General features: G+C 38.5%; 1 protein-coding gene across 1 annotated transcript in view; it reads right to left on the bottom strand.

Annotated features, from left to right (window-relative positions):
- Positions 1 to 21,646, bottom strand: part of LOC112126413 (neuroendocrine convertase 2) — a gene marked incomplete at its 5' end in the record, with an annotated part of 56,976 nt that overhangs the window by 24,968 nt on the left and 10,362 nt on the right. Inside the window, 2 exons of the mRNA XM_024225440.1 lie at positions 4,345 to 4,520; positions 14,705 to 14,793. Coding sequence (XP_024081208.1) covers positions 4,345 to 4,520; positions 14,705 to 14,793 — 265 coding nt within the window. The remainder of the gene's footprint in view (positions 1 to 4,344; positions 4,521 to 14,704; positions 14,794 to 21,646) is intronic.

The following is a 21,646-nucleotide window of genomic DNA, read 5'->3' as shown; positions in this document are numbered from 1 at the left end:
TCATGTCCAAATTGGTTCATAGTGAACGGGTATGCATAGATATTCGTAAAATAGATATTTGTATGTGCGTTTAGAAACACAATGGTATGTAAATATCAGTGTGCATGCATATATGCCTGCGAGCATGTTCGAATAGGTACGTCTGTGTATAACCGTGTATATTTGTATGAATCCTTCTTCGTTTACAGCTGATCAAAATTATTTTGAAGGATATTTGTGTTTTCAGTGAGCAAGGCTAAGAATGTAAATCTATAGGTCGTACAATGGAACTCTTGATCAATCATGCAAAAAAAAAAAAATCTTGACGCCTTAATAGACAAGAGAAGGATTAATTTGGTTCTTTTATCTGAAACTTGGTTAAGTCCTTCTGTCTCGTTCAATTCAGGAGTTTCTATTTTCATAGGAACGAAAGAGAAACGGCGGGTAAACATGCGTAGGAGTTTTAGTGAGAAATCACTTTCATTCCCTAAATTTCAAAATCAGCCATACTTAACTTAATAATTTTATGGTTGGTATCCAAATCGGCAAAGGCAGCTCGGCCCCACAAACAATTGTTTGTGGCTTTATCCCCCCCCCATCAGAAAACGTATCTCGACTGGAATGGAACCAATTCTTCCATGCATGTAGTATTGCTTTTCCATGCTTAAATTCCTGAACTGGAATGATAAGAAAGTGAACAGGGGAGTACCTACTACAAGCGATTGAAGAGAATAATGTTATTATCGCCAACGACAGATCTTATACTAGGGTAATGACGCCAATGACCCTTCTTAGAAATTCTGCAGTTGACATTACGTTTGTATCATATGACATGTCTCTAGTCAAAACAAGCGAAGTACTCCATGATCCTTGGGCTCGGACCATCCCCCCATTGTCTCTTTTGCCATCTTGTACTTCAGGCCCTCCTAACGTGCGTTTTCGTAAATGGAAAACAGAATAGGCAAAATAAAGAAACTACAAGGCTTTGTGAGAAAGATTGCCCAAATCTTGATGATAATTGAATAAGTAATGAATGGTTGTCGAGGTTATATCGGACATTACTAAGAAAATTATTCCCATAAAAAAAACCAGGGTACCCACAAAGTAGATCTCTGAAGAAGATGTGTTGGAACTCTGAGTGTGAGTTAATTATTAAAAAACGTACTTTGGCTATAGGGTTATTCGTTCATTTGAGAACTATGAAGCATTTAAGGCTCTCCAAAAGGAATTTAGTAGGAATAAGAAGGAATCTAAAAGAATAATTTGGACGGTAAAATCAAGTTCGTGGAAAAACTACTGCTCCTCCCTAAATAGAACTACTCCAATAAAAGCTATATGGAGTATGCAGAAGGCCTAAAGACTGGAAAATGCTGTCACCAAGCTCCTCTGGTCTGTGGTAAATGGAAAAATTTGTTCCCTCCCCCTTAGAACTAGCTAATTCTAACAGGCCCCTTTACGATGACGGGGTTACAAGGAACCTTAAAAAGAGCGAATGACTCTTCTCCAGAACTAGACCATATACATATAGCACGATTTTCAGTAGTATTCCGCTAAGAAACTATGTTACGAACATTTAACATGTTGATTTTAAACAATTATACCAGATAGCTGGAAGGACACTGCTCTTATTCTGATTAAAAAACAGGGTAAACCATCAGTTGATCATAAATCGTACCGTCCCATTTCTTTGTTGTTTTGCACGCTTAAATCCTATGAACGGATAATAAAAACGCCATTCGAATGTTGGTTGGAATCAAACCTCAAACAGCCTGAGACACAATTCGCGTTTAGAAGGAACAATGTCAGCTGTCCCTGATTGGTGATATATACACCAGTTTTTTCATAAATCAGTGCGTATTTGGATTCCTCCTGGACATAAGCGGTGCCTAAAACAATCTGGATTTATACATAGTAGGGACAAAATTGCTGGTCTTCCTAACGTTTTTGTACAAAACATAATTGCTGTAATAGCGGACCGTAAAATTTAGATATACAAACAGAGGTCCATATGGGACATACAAAGGAATTCCACAGGGAGGAAGTCTAAGCTCTATGTTGTACGCTGTATATGTTGCCGATCTAATGGGTATAATCCCTGATCATATTCTAACAGTTCAGTACACTGATGACATTTGCCTTTACGCGAAGGGGGAACTATCACAGAATGTAGCTATAAATTGGCACAATTTATGCCAGAACTTAAAAAAATGAATGAGGTTGAATGGTCCAAATATTTCAGGAACAAGGGGTTCTAATCCCCACGACACAACATTTTAAAGTTTTTTTTGTGCTGAAAACATTGGTGAATCGGATTTTAAATTGGCCAAAAAATGACAAAGTTATAGCAAAACGTTTGTCAAGATAGACTTCACCGGTAAAGATGTCACTTTGTGTTGGGCTAGAGGGCACGCTCGCATTCGCGAGAACGAGTTGGTTGATACTAGAAGCAAAGAATACGGTAGTTAACGGAAAACTTAGCGTTTACATAATCACGAAAAGTGATAGCAAACGGACTCTTAATAAGAGATAGCTCTGGTACTAACAGACCGTGGTTTCAAGGTTACAGCGCTTCCCGGCAGGTTTATTCAATAATTACGTGAATGAGAACAAATCACGGTTTGTGGGGTGCACATAAATATAGAATAGGGTTAAGAGATACTCCGAATCGCGCGATTTATGATTGCATAGAGGATCTGAGTCATATTGTAATCGAATGTTCGGAATACGAAGGAGAAAGACAAGCTCTTTTTGATCGGATTCAGACTTCGAACGGAGTAGAAAGTCCTTTTAGTTTGGAATCCCTGGTTCCGATGTGTAGGGGTGACATCTGCTATCTTCTTTATCGATTTATAAAAGATTGCCACAATGATGTGTGAACTGAATCTGCAGTGTGAGGTTTGCCGGGTTGGCTTTGTGTCGGGGCTGCGGTGACTGGGTTTGGCAGGTGCGATTGGGGGGAGGGGAGAGGGCGTATTAGCCCCAGCTATCTTGAGGACGTGGACGGTTGTTCCATGATATCGGGATGTAAATGATTTTTATCCAGGTCCTCCAACTGAGGAGACTGTCGGGAAAAATGATCTAGAAAGAAAAGGAGTTTCTCTCCCTTCCATCCCTGTAGGCTGGGGGCCGTCAGGGTTGGGTACCTGCCTTCAGGCTTTGGTCCTCCTGCCGTGCTTGGCGGGGATATTCTTATCACTAAGGCGTGAGTAAAATGAAATCATAACCCCCCCCCAAAAAAAAAAGCCACAACACTTTTGTCAAGATTTCGAGGAATATTTCCCCCGTAATCAGAACTACCGTAATCAGAACTACCCATCATATTGTAAATATGAACATCTATTTGCAATATGGACACTTATGGTCAAGGTATTAATGCAAATCACAGTGGAACGAGACAACTGCTGTCCTAACTCTTACTAGAAGACCCTATATCGAAAAGGATGACTATTTTTAAGACGACCGAATTAGAATACTTTTTACTATCCATCAGGTCTTTTCTGACTACTGAAGGATAATATAATATAGGATATATCTTTCAGAAAATCTCCCGGATTCGACTTCATAATATCGAATTTACCTAAATTCATTCCCCTAAAAGCTCTATTCTACCTAACAATTTCTACACCAAACAAAACCCTTTATTTTACCTACATCCTATTTTCCCGTCTGTTTATTATTCGTTCCTGGCAACATTCGTAAGGAACTCCTCCTTAAACGTCATTATCCTGGTCTAGAATTCAGCACATAATCCCAGAAAAGGTCGGTATAACAGCACCGTGTTGTAGACGTCATCGCCTCGTCCCTATGCTTAATTTTGATTGGAAACTGCCGACTCCATTGGTTTATTGTATAGATTCGGAACTGGGGAACATATCTTCAGTCAGTGGGTATGTCTATGCAATCTTATATTCCTACTCCTTGCAAAATCCAAAGCCTGAAGAAATTCACAGGACTGAAAAACTTTGGGATTTGATGAAAAATCTTAAGCTTAACGAAGAGTTCTATATAATATGAAAATATAATGGAGATGTCTCAATTGGACGACTCCTCTTAACCTTAACACTTGAGATCAAGGAACGATGGAATATACTTAGACGTCGTGCAAGCATTGGATAAAGTATATCACAATGGAATACAATTTAAACGTACGTTCGTCCTTCCCCAATACCTACTATCTTCTCCTCAAATCCTAACCTTCCAACATACATTTTCACATTTCGAGGGCTCTCCCATCCTCCAAGTTAACGCTGGTGTCCCCCAAAGTACTTAGTATCTTAGGTCTTATCCTCTACACAATTTAGACCCATGATATCTCAGCACAATTACATGTGAACTTCTGTGCTATTACAAAAATTATCTACTTACCTCATTGACACCTTTCACTATGGCTCTCATCGTAGCATTTCTCGGCCCGTCGACAGTTTTTCCATCATCTGTAGGACCCCAAGATGCGGAGTAAATGTCGATCATGTTTGGCTCATGCCCCATGGAATTCGCCTCTATCAAGTCGGTCATGTACGGCTGGTCCAACATTCTGATGCCTGCAGAAAAGAAACAAGCGTTACGGCAAGAAAGAGACATCGATACTAGAATTCAAGGGAAATTTTTCTATTGGATCGACATTTTGACCTCAGCCGCCTACCCTTTTCTTGAATTATATTATTTATTAAAAACACATTATAAAAGCTAAATATGCTCTTTGGAACCTGTAATATTTGAGATTTTACCTTAATCAGTGATATTTGGGTATAGTGTAGGGGCTAAAATGTTGCAGTTTGCAGTTTTTTCTTTATTGTGGGAACTGCTTTGTTCACTACTAGTTCAAAGTTAAGATGTTAGTTACTGCAACCAGATGCAACTACGTTATATGTCCTTTTGGGGTCCAGGCCCCGGATTATAGTTTAGAAAATCCCTTTTAAAAAACATTTAAATATTACAGTACATACATTACATAGTAGTATATTATATTTATTTTTTGGTAGAAGGGTTTGATAAAGAGTTTTCGCTGTTTCTTCTTCTTCCAAGCAATGTCTGCTCTGTCTCTTTTATGCTGCTCCGAGTCTATACAATTTACTTCCAGAATTTGCAGTGCCCACTTAGCAGTCCTACTATCCTTCTTGTCCTTAAGTCCTAGGTTTAGTAGTTCTGCCGTTAGTTTCTACTATGGTACTTTAATGAACTTTTCACCGCAGAAGGCTCAGGGCCGATAGTTCATCGAACTTTCCTGCCTCGTCGTTGCCCCTCTGCTATGTATGACATATTACCCAACCCAAACAATGATATTTTTGTAGTCGGATCATGGCTTTGGACTTTACTACCGATGAGACTCTTTAACATCCCATAAGCCTCCATGGTCCCTTTTTGTGGAAAAAATCCGTGTTAATTTCACGATAGATGATGCTTGGTAATCATGTTGTGGAATTACATTGTTCTTCTAATACTTTTCCCACGATAGGCAGCATGCTTATTGCGCGATATTTGGACGAGTCGTTGTAATTCTTTTTTCTTAGTTTTTTATCAATAGTTTAATATTTGCATGTTTTCCTATTTTCAGGAAGCATAGCCTTCGTAAGGAATTCCATGTAAACTACAGATATTGATCTTGTTGACATTATTTGACTTGAATTATTGCAACTCTAATAAATCCATCGATTCCAGGTACTTCGTTGGTTTGAAGAGAACATTCCTTCTCGTACTTCCTCCGAAGTAAAGGGGAGAAAGTAGGAAGGATTCGTCTTTATTTTTTGCTACTTCGTGTTTTATAGTTTTATGAATTTCTTTACTACTAGATGAGGTAGTTACATTTAATGCCTCCTGGCTGTATGAGTAGATGCCCATTCCATTCTTAGTACTACCCAGCCTTTTGATCTCCTTGGCGCAGTGCTTAATAGTCTCTGACTTTGCTTGAAAACAGTGGCATATTGGGCAAGGATTATATGGCTAGTCCTAGGATAAATTCCACAGAGACCATCTTAGAACCATAGGTATACCAGATATAGTCGGCATTACTAGTATCCCTTTCTTCAGTCTGCTGTATCGGGCGTTTAATTTGAAATGTCTTATCATATCTGAATTTTAGGATTAAGGCGTTAGCAGGCATCTCCAAAACCCTAATTGCCTGAAGTTCCTCCAGAAACTTTAATGGCTCTTTTCTATGCGAGACAGCATTTTGGATTCGGAACGTTCAGGGCCGGTAGCTGTCTTTATTGAACTTTCCTGATTCCCCGTTGCCTCTCTGCTAAACACACCATAGTACCCAAACAATTTGGTAACCCAAACGGCTCTGAACTTTATTACTGATTAGGTAGAATGCTGGTTTTGTTTATAATACGTTTGATTTCATTTGTACAGTGTTCTATAGCCTCGACCTAGAAGACAATCGCATATTGCTTCAACTGGCATCCCTACAACGTTGTCTGCCTGAAGTCCCAAGGAAGCTTTAATTGCTTCTTTTTATGCGATTCGACTATTGGATCCTCTCCCAGCATTAGCCTGTGAATTGTGGCTTTAGGCTCTCCCAGGATGAAGATGAAGTGGCGGAAGAGTCACGAGGACGGCCTCGGCCGTTCTCATAGCACCAGTAATGCCCAGATACCAAGCTAGTCTCTTAACAGTGCTGAGGATTCTGACTGTATCCTGCTATAAATTCGTCCATCAAACCACCGATCCGTAGGTTAGCTTGGTTATAATAACTGCTGTCTTTGGATTTAACCCCCTGCTTTTCTTGCAAAGTTGTTTACAACTGCCTATTGCGATTTTCGCTCTTGGTATAATTAGTTTCTGATTCCGAAAAAGACTTTGATCTAGTGATTTCGAATTGCATTAGAACTTAACATTACCTACCCAATGTATATTCAGTTTTACATTACACAGTGTTCTAGATAAATAAATCTGCGTGCTGATTACGGTGACAATCATTTTCTTCCGAAGAAAAATTGCCTAATTGGAAACAATACAGAGGTTCAAAGATTGCATAAGTTGTGTGTCGATAACAGCGGTGAAGGCGATATCTATGATGGGAATGTTCCCCATTTATTACTAACTACAGCTTGGACGGAGTCCAAGTACCAGCAGTGGTCGTTCAGCAGCTGAGCGTACAATAAAGACCATGGCGACTTTTTCACTCACATTTCACACACAGAAATCACACATCCTTCATTCACACACACAGGCGCGAGCGCAGAGAAGAAAATTTGAAACTATCTCCGGGATCTCGAGGAATGGAATTAAAACCCACAATAAATTTCAGATATTGTCAGAGGAAACGAACGACACAACTAATTTCCCCACCTGCTGGGATTAACCTAACCCTCTCTCTGATAGAAATGCTACCAAGAAAAAATGGACATGCCATCGATAGCAATTTGGAAGGGATGCCGGGAAGCGGGGCTTGTATTCCCCAGGCACTGCAGCCTTCTGGCTTATTGTACCTTGATAGCAATTTACTCTTAGTTCAAAAATCACACTAAATCTGTGAGGTTAATTACATCCAAACGCACAGTAAAAATAGCGTTTAACCTTAAAACAGACAGGGTGCTTGTGATCACGCAAAACCTCCCTTTTTCTCATTTTTCAAAGAATATATTAGTTTAAGCATGTATTGAATTCCGTACTTATACACCTAAATTGAACGAAAATGATTGTACACTTGCCTTCAGCTTTACCCCTGAAGAGATCAAGAAAGATCTTTCTAGACAGGGCTTTTTAACCGACAAAGTGGAGCAGTTCACCGGAAAAGACAATAAATCCGCAGAAAGATGCCTGTTTTCGGGGTAACATTCGCAAAAGGAATGTTACAAAGAAACACTAACCATCAGAGCTGTTGCCTATTATAGTGTCTCCGGGCAAAAATACAAGAGACCTAGTAATCAGGTGCTATCGTTGGCAAAGCCTATGGCACTTAGCTGTACACTGCCATCGCAATCCAAAGCGTGAGACATGTGCTAACAATCACGAAACCAAGGACTATCCTAATAAAGAGGCACAGGCCCAATTAACATGTGCGAACTACGGAGGAGGTCATAAGGCATCCGACATTGAATTTCCCATTCTAATCCCAGCTGCAGCAAAGAAAATATACCGTCACCAAACTTTATCGCCTGTGCCTAAAATGGTGGATAGAAGGTATTTTCCGCCTTATATACTCACAATGCTTCCCGAGACTCTGTGAATGTTTCTAACAGCGAAGAATATTGACCAACTGATGAAGATTCGCAATATCATCCATTTTCAAGCTTTTTAAAAGTTCCTTTTTTATTAAAAACATAATATCAAAAAGTAAAACCACGCTACTGAAATTAAACATTGCCTCAGATGCTATCTCAAAACTGGCCGTAATCAAAGAAGCAATCCGTTCTTTTTTAATGATTCCACCCCATCGAGGTGTATTTCAATGGAATGCAAACTCTATTAAAGATAAAATTGATGGACTCATTAGTTAACTAGCAATTGAAATTCCTGGTTATAAAATGTACAAACAAAACCGGGACTCGAAGGTGGAGGTGTGGCAGTTGCCGTCAATAGCGCCATTCAGCATGCATTATAGCACTCCCTAGCCTCAGCTCTAACGTGGCGGTCATGCTACAGACCTCCGAATAGAAGATGGCATACCTCAGTTATGCTGGAATTGCTCGCATTGCATAACAAAGTCATCTTGATGGGTGATTTCAATGCCAGACATGTTGCATGGAATTGTCTGTCCAATAACTCCGCTGGGGAACGCGTGCTGGAATTGTCAATTGCCAGCAATATTATCCTCAACACTCCACTTTTGCCTACCCTATTCCATCCTTCCACCCGTAACAGCAGTGTTCACGTCCATCCTTAAAATATCGGTCACTTCTCTACCCCAACCAGCCACAGTATCTTATCTAGCAACCATAACCCTGCCTTCTTTAAATTATTCCTGTTTCTAGTTATATAGCTATGACGCTTGACTTCGGCAGGGCTAACTGGGCTAAGTTCAGACTCAATATAACAAAATGTATTAAGTAGCAATGTCTCTGGTATAAACCACAAGACCAATTCTCGATTGAAGAAGAATGTAAAAGGTTTAACAGTCTGTTAGTGTATACAGAACTCCTATCCATTCGTATGGGTTCCCACAATCATCATTTTACTCCTACAAAATATTACAATAATTATTCCGTTTAAAAACACAATAAAACATCCCTTCCAAAAACACAAGTGACTTGCTGTCAAATCGCTTTTAAAGGCCTATAAAAATAATCAAAAATCAAATTAAATTGCTTAAAAACAACAGAGTCCACTGTGAGAATCGTTAGTGATCGGACGGCTAAAATTTTCTCCTAAAAAATAATTTTCGGAATACAATCTAACACAAGGATTGTTTTGTGAGTTATTGCCTTAATTCTGGTGAATAATTGGTGCTTAAGGTTAAGCTTTACGTTGTTTACATTCAGCTGACGTGACGAGGGACCACGAGGACACACGTCAGGCAGTATGGTCTCTCGTCAGCTGACACTATGAGTGTACATTGCACACACTACACTGATGAGCGTAGTCCGTCAGTTGATGTTTTGTTCTCTTTAGCACAGAGGAGTGATGCAGAGCTACCAGAACTTGCTTTTATACGGGCTTGATTAAGAAGGAGAAATCGCCGTGTCTGTATGCCTGATTACAGCGATTGAATTTACTCGAATATGGATCCAGCCAATTAATGAGAACAGGAGGGAGCATGGCGAATTTCATCATTAAATCCCCTCACTGTTTGGTTTCTGTACTCCTTCGAAAACGGATCATACAAAACAGGGTTGCTCCGGACATACTCAATCAGCGGTTATTCAATTTTCGTGCCGTTTTTCTTGCAACACGCCTTCACACTCACTGAGGATATCTGGAAAGTTTGATTGGTACCAAACGCATCAGGAAGCGTTGGGGTCAGCCCGTCAGTCCCCGTGTTCCCTCGTCTTGTCAGGTCAATGAGCACACTCCTATTTAAATCAACAACTGGTTTTTTCAGCACACGAGGGAATAGGCGGACCCATGTGTCGACAGCTCAGTGTAAACGCCTAGTGTGCAAGTGATAAGTAAACAGATAGCAGCTAAGCTCAGTGAGCATGCGCACAGTGTGAGTTGATTTAATCAGTTTTTTTACTACTTTTATTTTTTAAATTAAATTAAATGATTTTATTTATTGACCGAAAAATAAAACGAAAGACTGTTAGATTTTATTGACGGTAATATTGAAGTACCCTCATGGGAGATACTTGTAACAGTAAACGGAAAAGCATTTCCAACACTAAGAGACCTTTGTCAAGTGGAGGTGTGTCTCCCAAAAGTAAGAGGCTAATAAATACGCCAGATATGGAAAACGACAAGAAGTCCATATACAAAATGACATGACCACAAACTACCCGACATAGTAAAGATGAGTAGCCAGGTTCCCACAACATCCCAGGAACCGACCAGACATCGAACTCCAATCGTTGTACAGACCCCTATCAACTTCACTTCACCAAACCGTTTCGCAGTATTAACTACACAAGGAGACGACGAAAAACGAAACGGAAACAACAGTGGGAGCAGAAAATAAACCTGCTAAACCTTCCCAAATATATTTAAAAGGTGTCACCAATTGGTGTGACCACCCTGTGTGACGCACTTTCTTTTGTTATAGGTAATAGGGACTTCATCTGTAGGTCCAGAAACACAGCTGTGGTTATCGCACCCCCATCAGATGAAGACTACGGGATAGTTTTTTAGTGATACACCAGAGAGAGAAAAAAATGGACGATGATCCAAGCTTTACGTTTTCATAGTGTGTAAGACAGGTATTAAAAATATGAACTAAGAAAGTTAGAATAGCGTGAGAGTTTGTATTAAGAATGGGAGTTGTATACCATCTCCATCCCTGTCTACAGCGTGTGATTTAATTGAGCATATATGCTTTAGGACCTGAGATGTTACGTTTGCTTGCTAAAGTAAGTAAAGCCTTTAGAAGATGGCGGGGGCTTGAGTATGGGAAATGGAGGAGAAGAATTATAGGGAAGAAATTGTTACAAGTGTCAGGACGAAATAAGTTGATAAGTTGTTGGCAGAGACTTTTGGGGACATTGTGGGTTTTAGTGATTTCGAATTCAACAAAGAACAGTTTAGTTCTCGAATTAATCTCGAATATAATATATGAGTAAAAATTACGACGTAGAAAAATCGATTTTACAAAACGTAACAGGATTAGCCATTTTGTGCACGAATGTAGCTATATCATGATATAGTTAAAATACTTGAGTTTTTTGTTTTAATGGAAACTGGCAAAATCACCAAAAAACATAAAACAAATGCATCAATAATCCGGGAATCAGAAAATTCGTTTCAAATATAACAAACAGCTCTCCCTTTTCATGATCTTGCGGCCACTAAAACCGACGATACTTTCAATTTTAATATGCAGAGAAAGAAAAATCGCAGTAGTAATAACTGGCGGTTTTGTAAAAGGCACATAGATTAATGACTGCAATAAATTAGATTCAAAATGAGCATTTATCGGTTTCATAGTGTTTCAATCAAACCTTTCGTTCAAACAATAAAAAACTATACTCATAGCATCAAGCATTGACGATTTGAAGGTTTTTTTTTTTTTTTTTTTGGGCTGAGCTATTTCTCTTGTTTATTTTTCTCGTGCTACTTCCTCCAATAGTTGTTTACGAGCCAGCTTTGCTCGGCATGGAAAAGCCACTTAAGTACGGAATCGCTTTGTTTACAACGATCTGGAGAAAATTTATTACCAAATAGCACGATAATATGGTATATTGTGAGAAAGTAGACTGATGTGCGTTATTTATGATTGCTTGTATTATGCTTGTGGTCGATTTCGATTCAGACGTAAGAAAATCATTTGGAACTAATTGGACTCATATCAACCATTTCTTTCTTTAAATTTTTTGTAAATTCAGGTTATGTTGTGCCATATAAACGAAAAGGATGGGAACACATTTCAGGAAGAGATAACCATTTCTATGACAGTCAGGCGATGCTTAAGATCTTAGCATATCTTAGCCATATGCGAGGTAAAGGTAAATAAAAGTAAGGAATTGTATGGAAGCTGAACCTGGAATGGGTCCTCGGGCATTCGGGAAATAGAGGCAATGAGAAAGTTGACATGCTGGCCAAAATAGGGACCAATATGAATTATCTAGACCCCGAACCCGAAGGGTGGCCTAGCATCTTGCCAGTCCAAGACCTGGTAGAACAATACATCCGCAAAACTTACAACGGAATACTGGAAGGTAACCGCAACAGTACCTGGGTTCTGGCTGGACTATTGACAAGGCACTGCCGCCTAAAAAGGCGTATGCACCTGATATAAATACTGACAGAAGGAACACCGTGTAGATATTGCCAGGAAGAAGAGGAGACCTCAGAACACCTAATATGTTTGTGTAGAACACCTTTGAGTGTATATGTAGGTGTAGACTATTGCAGCCAGAAAAGGAAAATAGAGAGCAAGCTCCTACACTAAGGAACAGCAGGCAAGTCTGTGGAGGTTGATTAACAACCTTAGCCAGTGATTAATAAAATTAGAGGAGCACAATAGATCTACTCAGGTCAGGATCTGTAGGATGGCGAGTTCTTTGCCATTCCAAGCGAGAGTAAAAATTAGGGATGTTTTTCAAAGGATAGAACGAAAGAGTAATTGTTTCCCGTTCGTTTTAATCCAAAGGTTCCAATCATAAAAGATAAAAAGAATGAAGTCATAACGAGAATAGTTCAGGGAGAATTCTTCTATCACTTTGTGTAATATTTCATAAAACGTGTGGTGATTAGTGACCGTTAATCGATAATTATTCAGAAATCGTGAGATGCGGTCTGGTGTGATGTAGGTAGATGATGATTCACTTTGAGCCCTGAAAATGATCTCAATAAAGATCGAAACGTTGGCACGATAAAGAAAATGTTTTTCTGAAACCTACATCACACCAGACCGCATCTCACGATTCTGAATAATTTCATAAAACATATACGACAAAAAGTATGTTGATGTAACCACTTTTGTTAAAGTGGTTGATCCCATGTGAAGGGTGAAGCGTGCTCTGAAAAAAAATTCAAGTATTGACTGTTAATAATTTCACATTGAAGCTTTCGACGGAAAACAGCACGCCTTCGCATTAACAGAGGACATGTTCCGCTGTCTCTTCTTGCGATATCTAAACATGCTTGATTCTGCAATACATTCTACAATGTCTAAGCAGCAGTCCTACGATGGTTCCAGTCCTAACACGTCTGAGATTCAGTAATTCTGCCGTTAGTTTAATGGACCTTTAATGAACATTCCAGGTTGTGGCCTGGAATACATTTCCCATAAGGACTACCTCCTTTTGGATTATAATCTGTTGAAGTTGTAAGTAAATAAATATGCTTCCGGAGTCTGCAGTGTTCAGTTAGCAGTCTAACTATAGTTCTAGTCCTAACACGTCCTAGAGTTAATAGTTCTACCGTTAGTTTTTGCGATGGTAGTTTAATGAATTTTCGCATCCTTTCGTCGCCATATTTATTCTATTCCCATGTGCGGAGGACTTGTTTTTAAACCATTGTCTGATTGCTTAATTTGTTTGGCAGTTTCAAATAACAGTCACAAAAGGCTCCAGGGCCAATAGGTATCCTCATCGAACTTTCCGAGGCAAACTTATCGGCCTCTTCGTCCCCTGGTACCCAGCAAGGGTGATTTTGCTGTTTTCCCCAATGTTTAATAGGGCCGTAATGCAATCCCAAATAACTCTAGACTTTACTACAGATGCTAGAATTGCCCTCAATGCTGCTTGTCTGTCGGAGTAAGTGGCTTTTCTTCTATTAACGATATCTAGCCTTTTAATCTACTTAGCACAGTGTTCAATAGCCACAGTCTTCGCTTAAAAGACAGTGGCATATCCAAGGCTTGATTTATTTTGAAAAATACCAGCTCCTGACAGATACTCGGTTTTGGAGCCCCCTGTATAGTTGGTATTAAATGGGATCTCTTTCTCCAAGTCTGCTCTACTAGGCATTTTAATAGGAAATTTCTTATCAAATCCGAATTTAGGAGTCATAGCATCAACAGGCATCCTCAGAACCCTGTCTGCCTAAAGCTGCCCCCATTGTTTTAGTTGCTCTTTGTTATGCGGGAAGGCTATTGGAGCCTATCCCTGCGTAAGCCTATGTATTGCTCCGGCCTCTCCATTGATAAAGAAGTGTCGTGGTAGTTGTTTCAAAGGGACTTCCAGGTCATCAGTGGGCGTCGTTGCACTCGCACCAGTGAGTAGTTAGTCTGTGATCTGCTGGGGTACAGAAACCATCTCCGCTTCCTTGCAGTGAATCCTGGACTCGTCGCGGGGCTGCATAATTTCCCTCACTGCCGCCTGCCTGTCCGCGTAGATGGCTATCGCTTTTTAATCTCCGTTGCACTTACATTTTCTAAAGCCTTTATGGTAGTTTGAGCATGATTATGGTCATTGAAAGTAGTCTTCCTCCTATTATTACGTTTTTTTATATTATTACCATTTAAATATAAAACTCTTTACAAAACCACACTATTCTTTAAAATAGTATGCAAGTTTCTTTTATCAATAAAACAGGGGAGGAAAAGTTGTTTCTTAGTGTTTTGTTTTTCATTGTCTTATATATAATAATATAGGGTACGAGTCTACCCAGGCATTTAACCCCTTGGGTCTTGGTCACCCACCCTGCGTAATATATATATGTATATATATAAAATAATGATAAATGGTACCTGCGATTTTCGAATCGTAAGCCACACCTACTCCGCAGATCCCGTTGTCTCTCGCTGCGGCTACTTCCCCAGCACACCTGGTCCCGTGGCTGAAAAAAAAAAATCAATTAAAATTTACGCTGACGTATTGTACATATACATTATATTTATTATCTGATATAACACATATATGATAATAACGCCCGCGGAACGGATTATTATAATAACGGTAGTTGGTTGTTAAGCCTTTGCAGTTGTATAACAAGAATCACTTATTAATTTTTAATTATCTTTATTAATTAGAATACTGAGAATTACATACAATTGTAAGGAATTTATATAAAGAAAGAGAAAAACGCTCAATATCGTAGGCACTGTTTGTGGATATCAGTTTATGTATCATATGTATCAGGGATAACAACAGTGCCATTAGTACTGTCACTAGTATCTTACAGAATTAAGCAAGGAAAGGTTTATTTGGATCCCAAAACGATCCATGTTGGAGTGCCACAAAGCAGTGTATTAGGCTTTGTCCTATATCTGTTCTCACTAGCGATATATAAGAAAACGAGGAAATGTCACGGCAACGTCCGCTGATGCTACTAGCAATCGACTCATAAATAAAACAATTCCATTTTTCGTATAAATGGACGACAAAATGAAGAATAAAGCCAAATAAAGAAAAATCGATACATACCAGCTTAATTTGACTGTCTTGAAATTCCGTAAATCAACGAGTTTTGGTATGACATTAAATGCACGCTTGCGATAGAAAACGAGTAAAAACAGAGTGGACAGCTAGCCGTCAAATTCCGGAAAATGTACTGGTTAATGGGCAGAAACTTTCTTTTGCCTATTGAAAGCAAGTCTTTACTTTATAAACAAGTCCTCAAGTCTACGTGTACTCACCCCAGCTCTGGTGATGTGCCAGTAAGACCAACTGCCAAGTCATACAAAGAGTTCAGAATAGAGCAATGAGAAGCATGGCCAATGCACTCTGCAACATCAGAAATGGAGACCTCCACCGTGACCTCAAAATGAAAACATTAGAGGAAGCTATCTATAAAACCACTTTAACCCACCGTCATAGGCAAGGTAGAACCACTTCACCTGTTACGCCTTCAAAGGTCCAACACCCCCAATTAGATTAGTTACATAATACGTGCAAAAGTTGATGGAGAAATATTGAATACTTCATCAACCTAATTGAACGAATGTTATGTAAATAGGAGTGAATGCATTTAAGAATGGACGCGAGTTCGAATGGGTTGAAACTGCATGCGTGGTGTGCTAAATCGACCTAGCTCTTGAGAGCACCCCCCGGAGCCCAACCTCGATGGCTGGACCGATAAGACTGAGGTCTGCCCCCGGACTGCCAACACCTCGAATGGGTAATTCTCATGTCTACTGGTCTACCGGCAGTTTATTGTAAATAGCAAAAGCTAGCCGATGGACTACGAGAAACGTATAGGCTCAACTCGGCCCCTATTTGAATGTATGTATGTACATGATTTGAGCCTAAATAAATCCAATTCCAATATGCCTAAATATATTCAGACGTATACATGAATAAATAAGTGTTTGAATATATAACTTTTTCCGTCAACTTAACCATTTTTAAATTTAAATTAACCTTTTTTAATTTCATATTAACCCTTCTTATAAAGCAATATTTTATTATTTTAAAAAAACTTAGAAGATGATATTACATATAAGCATTTAAAGAAAAATTCCAGTATATTTGCATTTTTTATATTAAAAATGTTTTGGAAGGCCATATGAATATTAATTAAATTGAAATTAAAAACGATCGAAAATGAAGTATAAAATAAAGGATTCTTTTATCTTTTTTTTTATTTATTTGAGAAAATTTTAAAACATAAAATCTAGCAAACCACATAACAATTAATTAAAATTAAAAGTTTAACAAAATTGGATATAAAAACAAATGGTTGTTCTGTTAAATCGAGATTATTTTTAAATATAAAATAATTTATCTAGTGAGCAAGTATTTCATATTTAGACCATTTTTTAGTTTTAATTTAGCCCTTTTTAATTTCAAACTCACCTTTTATTCCTTGTTGAAATTTTGGTGGGTAAATAAGCATTTTAAAAATCCTTTCTTCCCTTGCGACCTATATAGATAATAATAATAACTTTGCTAGGGTATAGTTGGTCTCTTTTACCCGTATTTCTCTTTTTTATCTTTGATCATCTGTGTGCCATATTATGGCCCCTTCCTGAAAATTGGGGCTACCTTGCTTCCAAAGGTCTGTATTACCTACCTATGATCACTTGGAAGGGTCTGTCATTGTTGTGTTTTTCTTTCATTTTGTCAGGTACTATTAGAGGTTTATGGTGGCTCCTCTTTAGATCGGGCTTTATTTCCTAGGAAAGGTTCTCCTATGAGGTGCCCTATCAGGAGTTTGTTGGCACTCTCGAAAGCCACGATGCATACATAAATGTTTAAAGGGGGGTCGAGTGCTCTAGTTTAACTTAAAAACTGGTCCTTCTGGGAGTACCTTCCTGCCTCACATTTGATGCATTCGTCCAGTTTTTCTCAATCCATTTTTCTAGTTCCAACTTTAGAACAATTTCAAGTGGAATGGTTGAGATGCCCCCTTTTTTGGCTAGTTGGTCAAAGTGTTTCCTTTTATTCTTTTCCCCCCTAATGCATTCCCAGTGTTTGGGAGCTAAAAGCATACAAATTTAGTGCCTTTACATGCTTGACTGTTCAAAAGCTGTAGCTTCCTTTCAGATTTTTCTTTATTACCTCCTGTGCAGAGCGTAGTATGGACCTCAGCTTAGAAGATCAACGCCAGGCCAAAGGGCACTAAATACTACGTGCCTATTCCCTCATTTAATCCATCAGTATACCATATTATTACCTTAATTAATCTCGGGGGGCCTTTCGTGCAAAGATCTCTGTTATCTAAGACCACTTGGAAGGATCTGTCATAGTTGAGCTTTCCTGTTATTTTGTCAGGTACCGTTATCATTTACTTTAATTTTTTCCAGAATTTTGTGACGGCTTGTTCTTAGATCTAGTTTTATTTCCTTGAATTGTCCGTTGGCACTTTCAAAAGCCACCTTTCGTATATAAATGTGAAAGGGTAGGAGATCGAGTGCGGTTTCCGGTTTTGTGTTACCTAAGTGCTTATATGTTTTTAGAGAAAGTTAATGTTTCATCTTTTATAGTAGGTGCTTTTAGCAGTTGTTCAGCTTTCTTTTTCTTGTAAAAAGTAAGAGATATGTTTTTTAGGGTTTCTGTTTAAACCCATCGTCCTACTAGGCAAATTTAGCGCATCTGATGTAAAAGAGTCCCATGAATACACCTCTTTATGGTTGTTACCATGCAATTTACGTAACCGATGGTATGGCACTGAATGCTGTCAAGCTCATTGAACATATTAGCATCAACCATAGAAATGGCAATTTGGGGGTATCCTTGAGTAGATGCTATTTGTATAGTCCGATCATCAAGTTCAGCTCTTATTTTCCGACTCCTTAACATTGCTAATGGTCTATACCTCTTCTTTGCAATGCCGCTTCAACTTGTACGAGGTACCGTTATAGCCATCTCGTTTATTTTGATTCCCTCTTGAATTTTTTTGATGGCTTCTCATTAGATCTCTGGAGACTTGGCACTATGGAACTTTTGTACATGAAGGTGTGACGGTCGGAGATACAGTTCGGGTGAAAGTGTCATAAATTTTTCTCGCGTCACCTATGGCATAATGAGCTCTCTCATTTCATAACGTTAATTTCTCCTAAAATTCAAAGAAAAAATTATTTATTGATTTGTTTTCTGATCAACCCTAATTAACAATTAGACATACATTTTAGTAAACAGATTCCGAGCACAATCTGAATTGGAAATAATATTTGTTTTCGCTAGTTTCCCACAATTTTTTTTTCAATGGTAGCAGGTAGGCGGACATTATACCAAAACCGCCCTCGACCTTCCGAGGTAAAATGTAACATCTTTCCTCTTTATCTCCTTTGTTGTTGAAATCAGAGAACAAATACTGTCTTCTAATTCATGCTTCATTCTAGTGTCGTGTAGAAGAACAATGAAAAAAGAAAATGAAAAGGGGCGGACGCAATCAAAGGACGTTCTTTTTCTTTTAGTTGTCAACGGTTATCCTTTCTTTGCCGTTAACGCTCTTGGATATTACTCACTGTCACTGGTTCAATTAGAGCGGAAATTTATTTTAATTGTCCTCCTGTCGGATGTTGTAATGAGGTTTATTGGATCGATTGTCTCTGCACGATAATTCGGTTTAAAAAGGGTGATAATGACGGGTATGTCGGCAATTTCCTCGATAGTTAAAATTTTTTAAATTCATTTTGCTTCGTTATGTCGAATTTCATGACCGGTTTCCTATAAATTTATAATATTGCCTTTTTCAACATCACTGTCAGTTTACCTTTGCCGGGGGCGTTGGAAGGATTACATTTGTCCTGTTATAAATGAGCTCCTAAATGCCCTTCTGTCACTCGAATTTACCTTTCCATAGCAATTTTCCCAGTAAGTTGGCAATTAACCTTGCTATCCTTTAACAAAGTGGCCCTTCTCACGGTCGAAACGACAAAGTGACATCCCTCGGAATTGAGAAAGGGATTCATTCCACTCATTGTTTGCTTCTAAATTTCCGATTTCCGCTTTCCGATTTGATTACATTTCATGGTAGCATTCTCCTTTGTCTGTTTTCCTCTTACGAAATTCGTGAGGCAGTTATCGCAGATAGTTTCTCTCAAAAAACTTTTGATTAAGCGGTGCTCAGCTTGGCGCCAGTTGAACAAAAACGATAGATAATGAATAAATATTTAAACTTTAAATGGCAAAGTAGTGAACAAACAGAAACAAACAAGTCATTAAGCCATTTATTCCTTAAAAATTCAACATCTACTTTTTATTTACCAACTGTATATTTTTTCACACTGGATTAAATTAAAATGAGCCTCGTTGAACGACTGCTTACAATTTAAACCAATTTCAACCATTTTTTTAACGATTCATAAAAACAATTCTAAGTCGCTCTAAAACCATTATAAAAGTAGTATTAATCAATTCAATATCAAAATATTGATCAATTGTCCAATGTCGACAAAGTGGGCGTAGCTAGGCTGTCGGTATGGGCTGGTTGGGCGTGGTCAAAGTTTGTTTTCAAGCCGGTTAACATCCAAATATTGGGAAGTTTGAATTATCAGTTTTAATTTTATGCCTTCTTTTTTCTTTAATTCGTTCCCTAATATTCTTATTTGTCATTTGACAATTAGATAATGATCGTATAAAATATCATAGACAGACAACGAAAAAACAGTTTCCTTGCAAGATTTCAAAGATAAATGACAAACCGCAAAATTGAATTAATAAGAAAGATGTTATGTTTAAAAATTATTTTAACTAACTAGGGTCCTCTGTTCCGATTCACGGAGGAAACAGGGTTGTTTTATTTTATATAGTAATGAGTTTTGTGTCCCTAGTGTGTGTAGAGAATGAATGTGTGATATGAGAGGCCGATGGCGGAATATTGAGTTCCCAATCGACCCTCAATTATGTTTGTTGTATAATATGTGTAAAGGGTGATGGAGGAATATCAAGTACTCCACAACCCTAAGTGAGAAAATGACATGCAAATATGAAATAATTTACATACTTAAAAGTGAATGAGAGTGTGAAAGGGTTTGTATTTGTTGGGGCTGAAATTATTAGGCTGTTGGCAGCCCTTGGAGCTCAACCTCGGCGGCTGGACGGAGACTGAGGACTGCCCCCGGACTGCCAACACCTGGGGTCGGCGAATCTCGAGGCCTGCAGATAATTTATTGAAAGTTACAAAAGCTGGAATTGCCGGTGGACTGCGAGAAGTATAGGCACGTTTGTATGTACATACGCACATGTGCGGATTTTAGCCTATAAATCCAAATCCAAAATTCAACTTATTAATTTTAAATTCAAACTAAACCAAATATACCAATTTATATAATATAATAAAGACCCTTTGTTTGTTTTAATTTAATAATGCAGAATTAAATTACAGGAACTAAATAAGCACAATTAAGGCATGGAAAATTCCGTCTGCCGGAGGTGATTGAAAACATGAACAGGGCAACAAAAGTGCAGAATAATACAAAATGTGGATTGAAAAAAGAAAAACTACGAAGAAACTCAAATTAAAGAAAAATAAAAACAACCATAAACTAAAAATGTGAATAAATAAAGTAAAAACATTAATAAAGAAAACTAACTGAAATTAAATTACTAACACTAGTACACAAAATTAGCAGGCCACGACAATGGGGGGGGGAGGTGTGCATAAACGACGTAGCCCACCTGAATTGAGTTTGTGGCGCTTCTATACTTATTATGTTGTATCAAGGAATTCGGGTACTGATGCGACCTACGACGCCAGAATGTTTGGCTCAATTGCTTCACTCTATGCCTTCTTGAGTGAGGGGTGATATCCGTCAGTGCTATGCGTTCGGGAACTGCTAAGAGCGGCCTTCCAACAAGGAAATGTCCCGATGATGGATAAATAGTCTAAGTCATCATCAGAATCTGGAATAGAACATAAGAGACAACTATTGAGGACAGCCTAAATTTTTGCGAAGCGAGTACTCCTCGAAAGTAATTGAGGATTCACCGATAATAGAATACAACAACATTTTTTATAGTAGACCCCCAATGTCCACCAAAACTGGTGGGGGGGTTGAAATGTCATTCAATACCCTTGGAGGAAGCATGAGAGTAGAGTTTATCTGCGTTGTGTTTGAGAAATACATCGATTTCCTTCAGCTGACAAGAAAGTTGAGACAGCAATCGCAATTCACGTTGGAAGGGAGTCCTCGAAAAGAAACAAAAAAACTCTATATGCACACATTTAGTCGTCATCATACAAATACGCAAAGGTACCCTGAGACCTTAGCCTTGCGGCGTGTGCTTGCCTTTACCTGGAACGG

This window comes from Cimex lectularius, unplaced genomic scaffold, assembly GCF_000648675.2.
Source record: "Cimex lectularius strain Harlan isolate CLEC.00 unplaced genomic scaffold, Clec_2.1 scaffold29, whole genome shotgun sequence".
Taxonomy (NCBI): domain Eukaryota; kingdom Metazoa; phylum Arthropoda; class Insecta; order Hemiptera; family Cimicidae; genus Cimex; species Cimex lectularius.
Note: the sequence above shows the minus strand (reverse complement) of the source record. Positions and strands in the feature narration are given on the sequence as shown.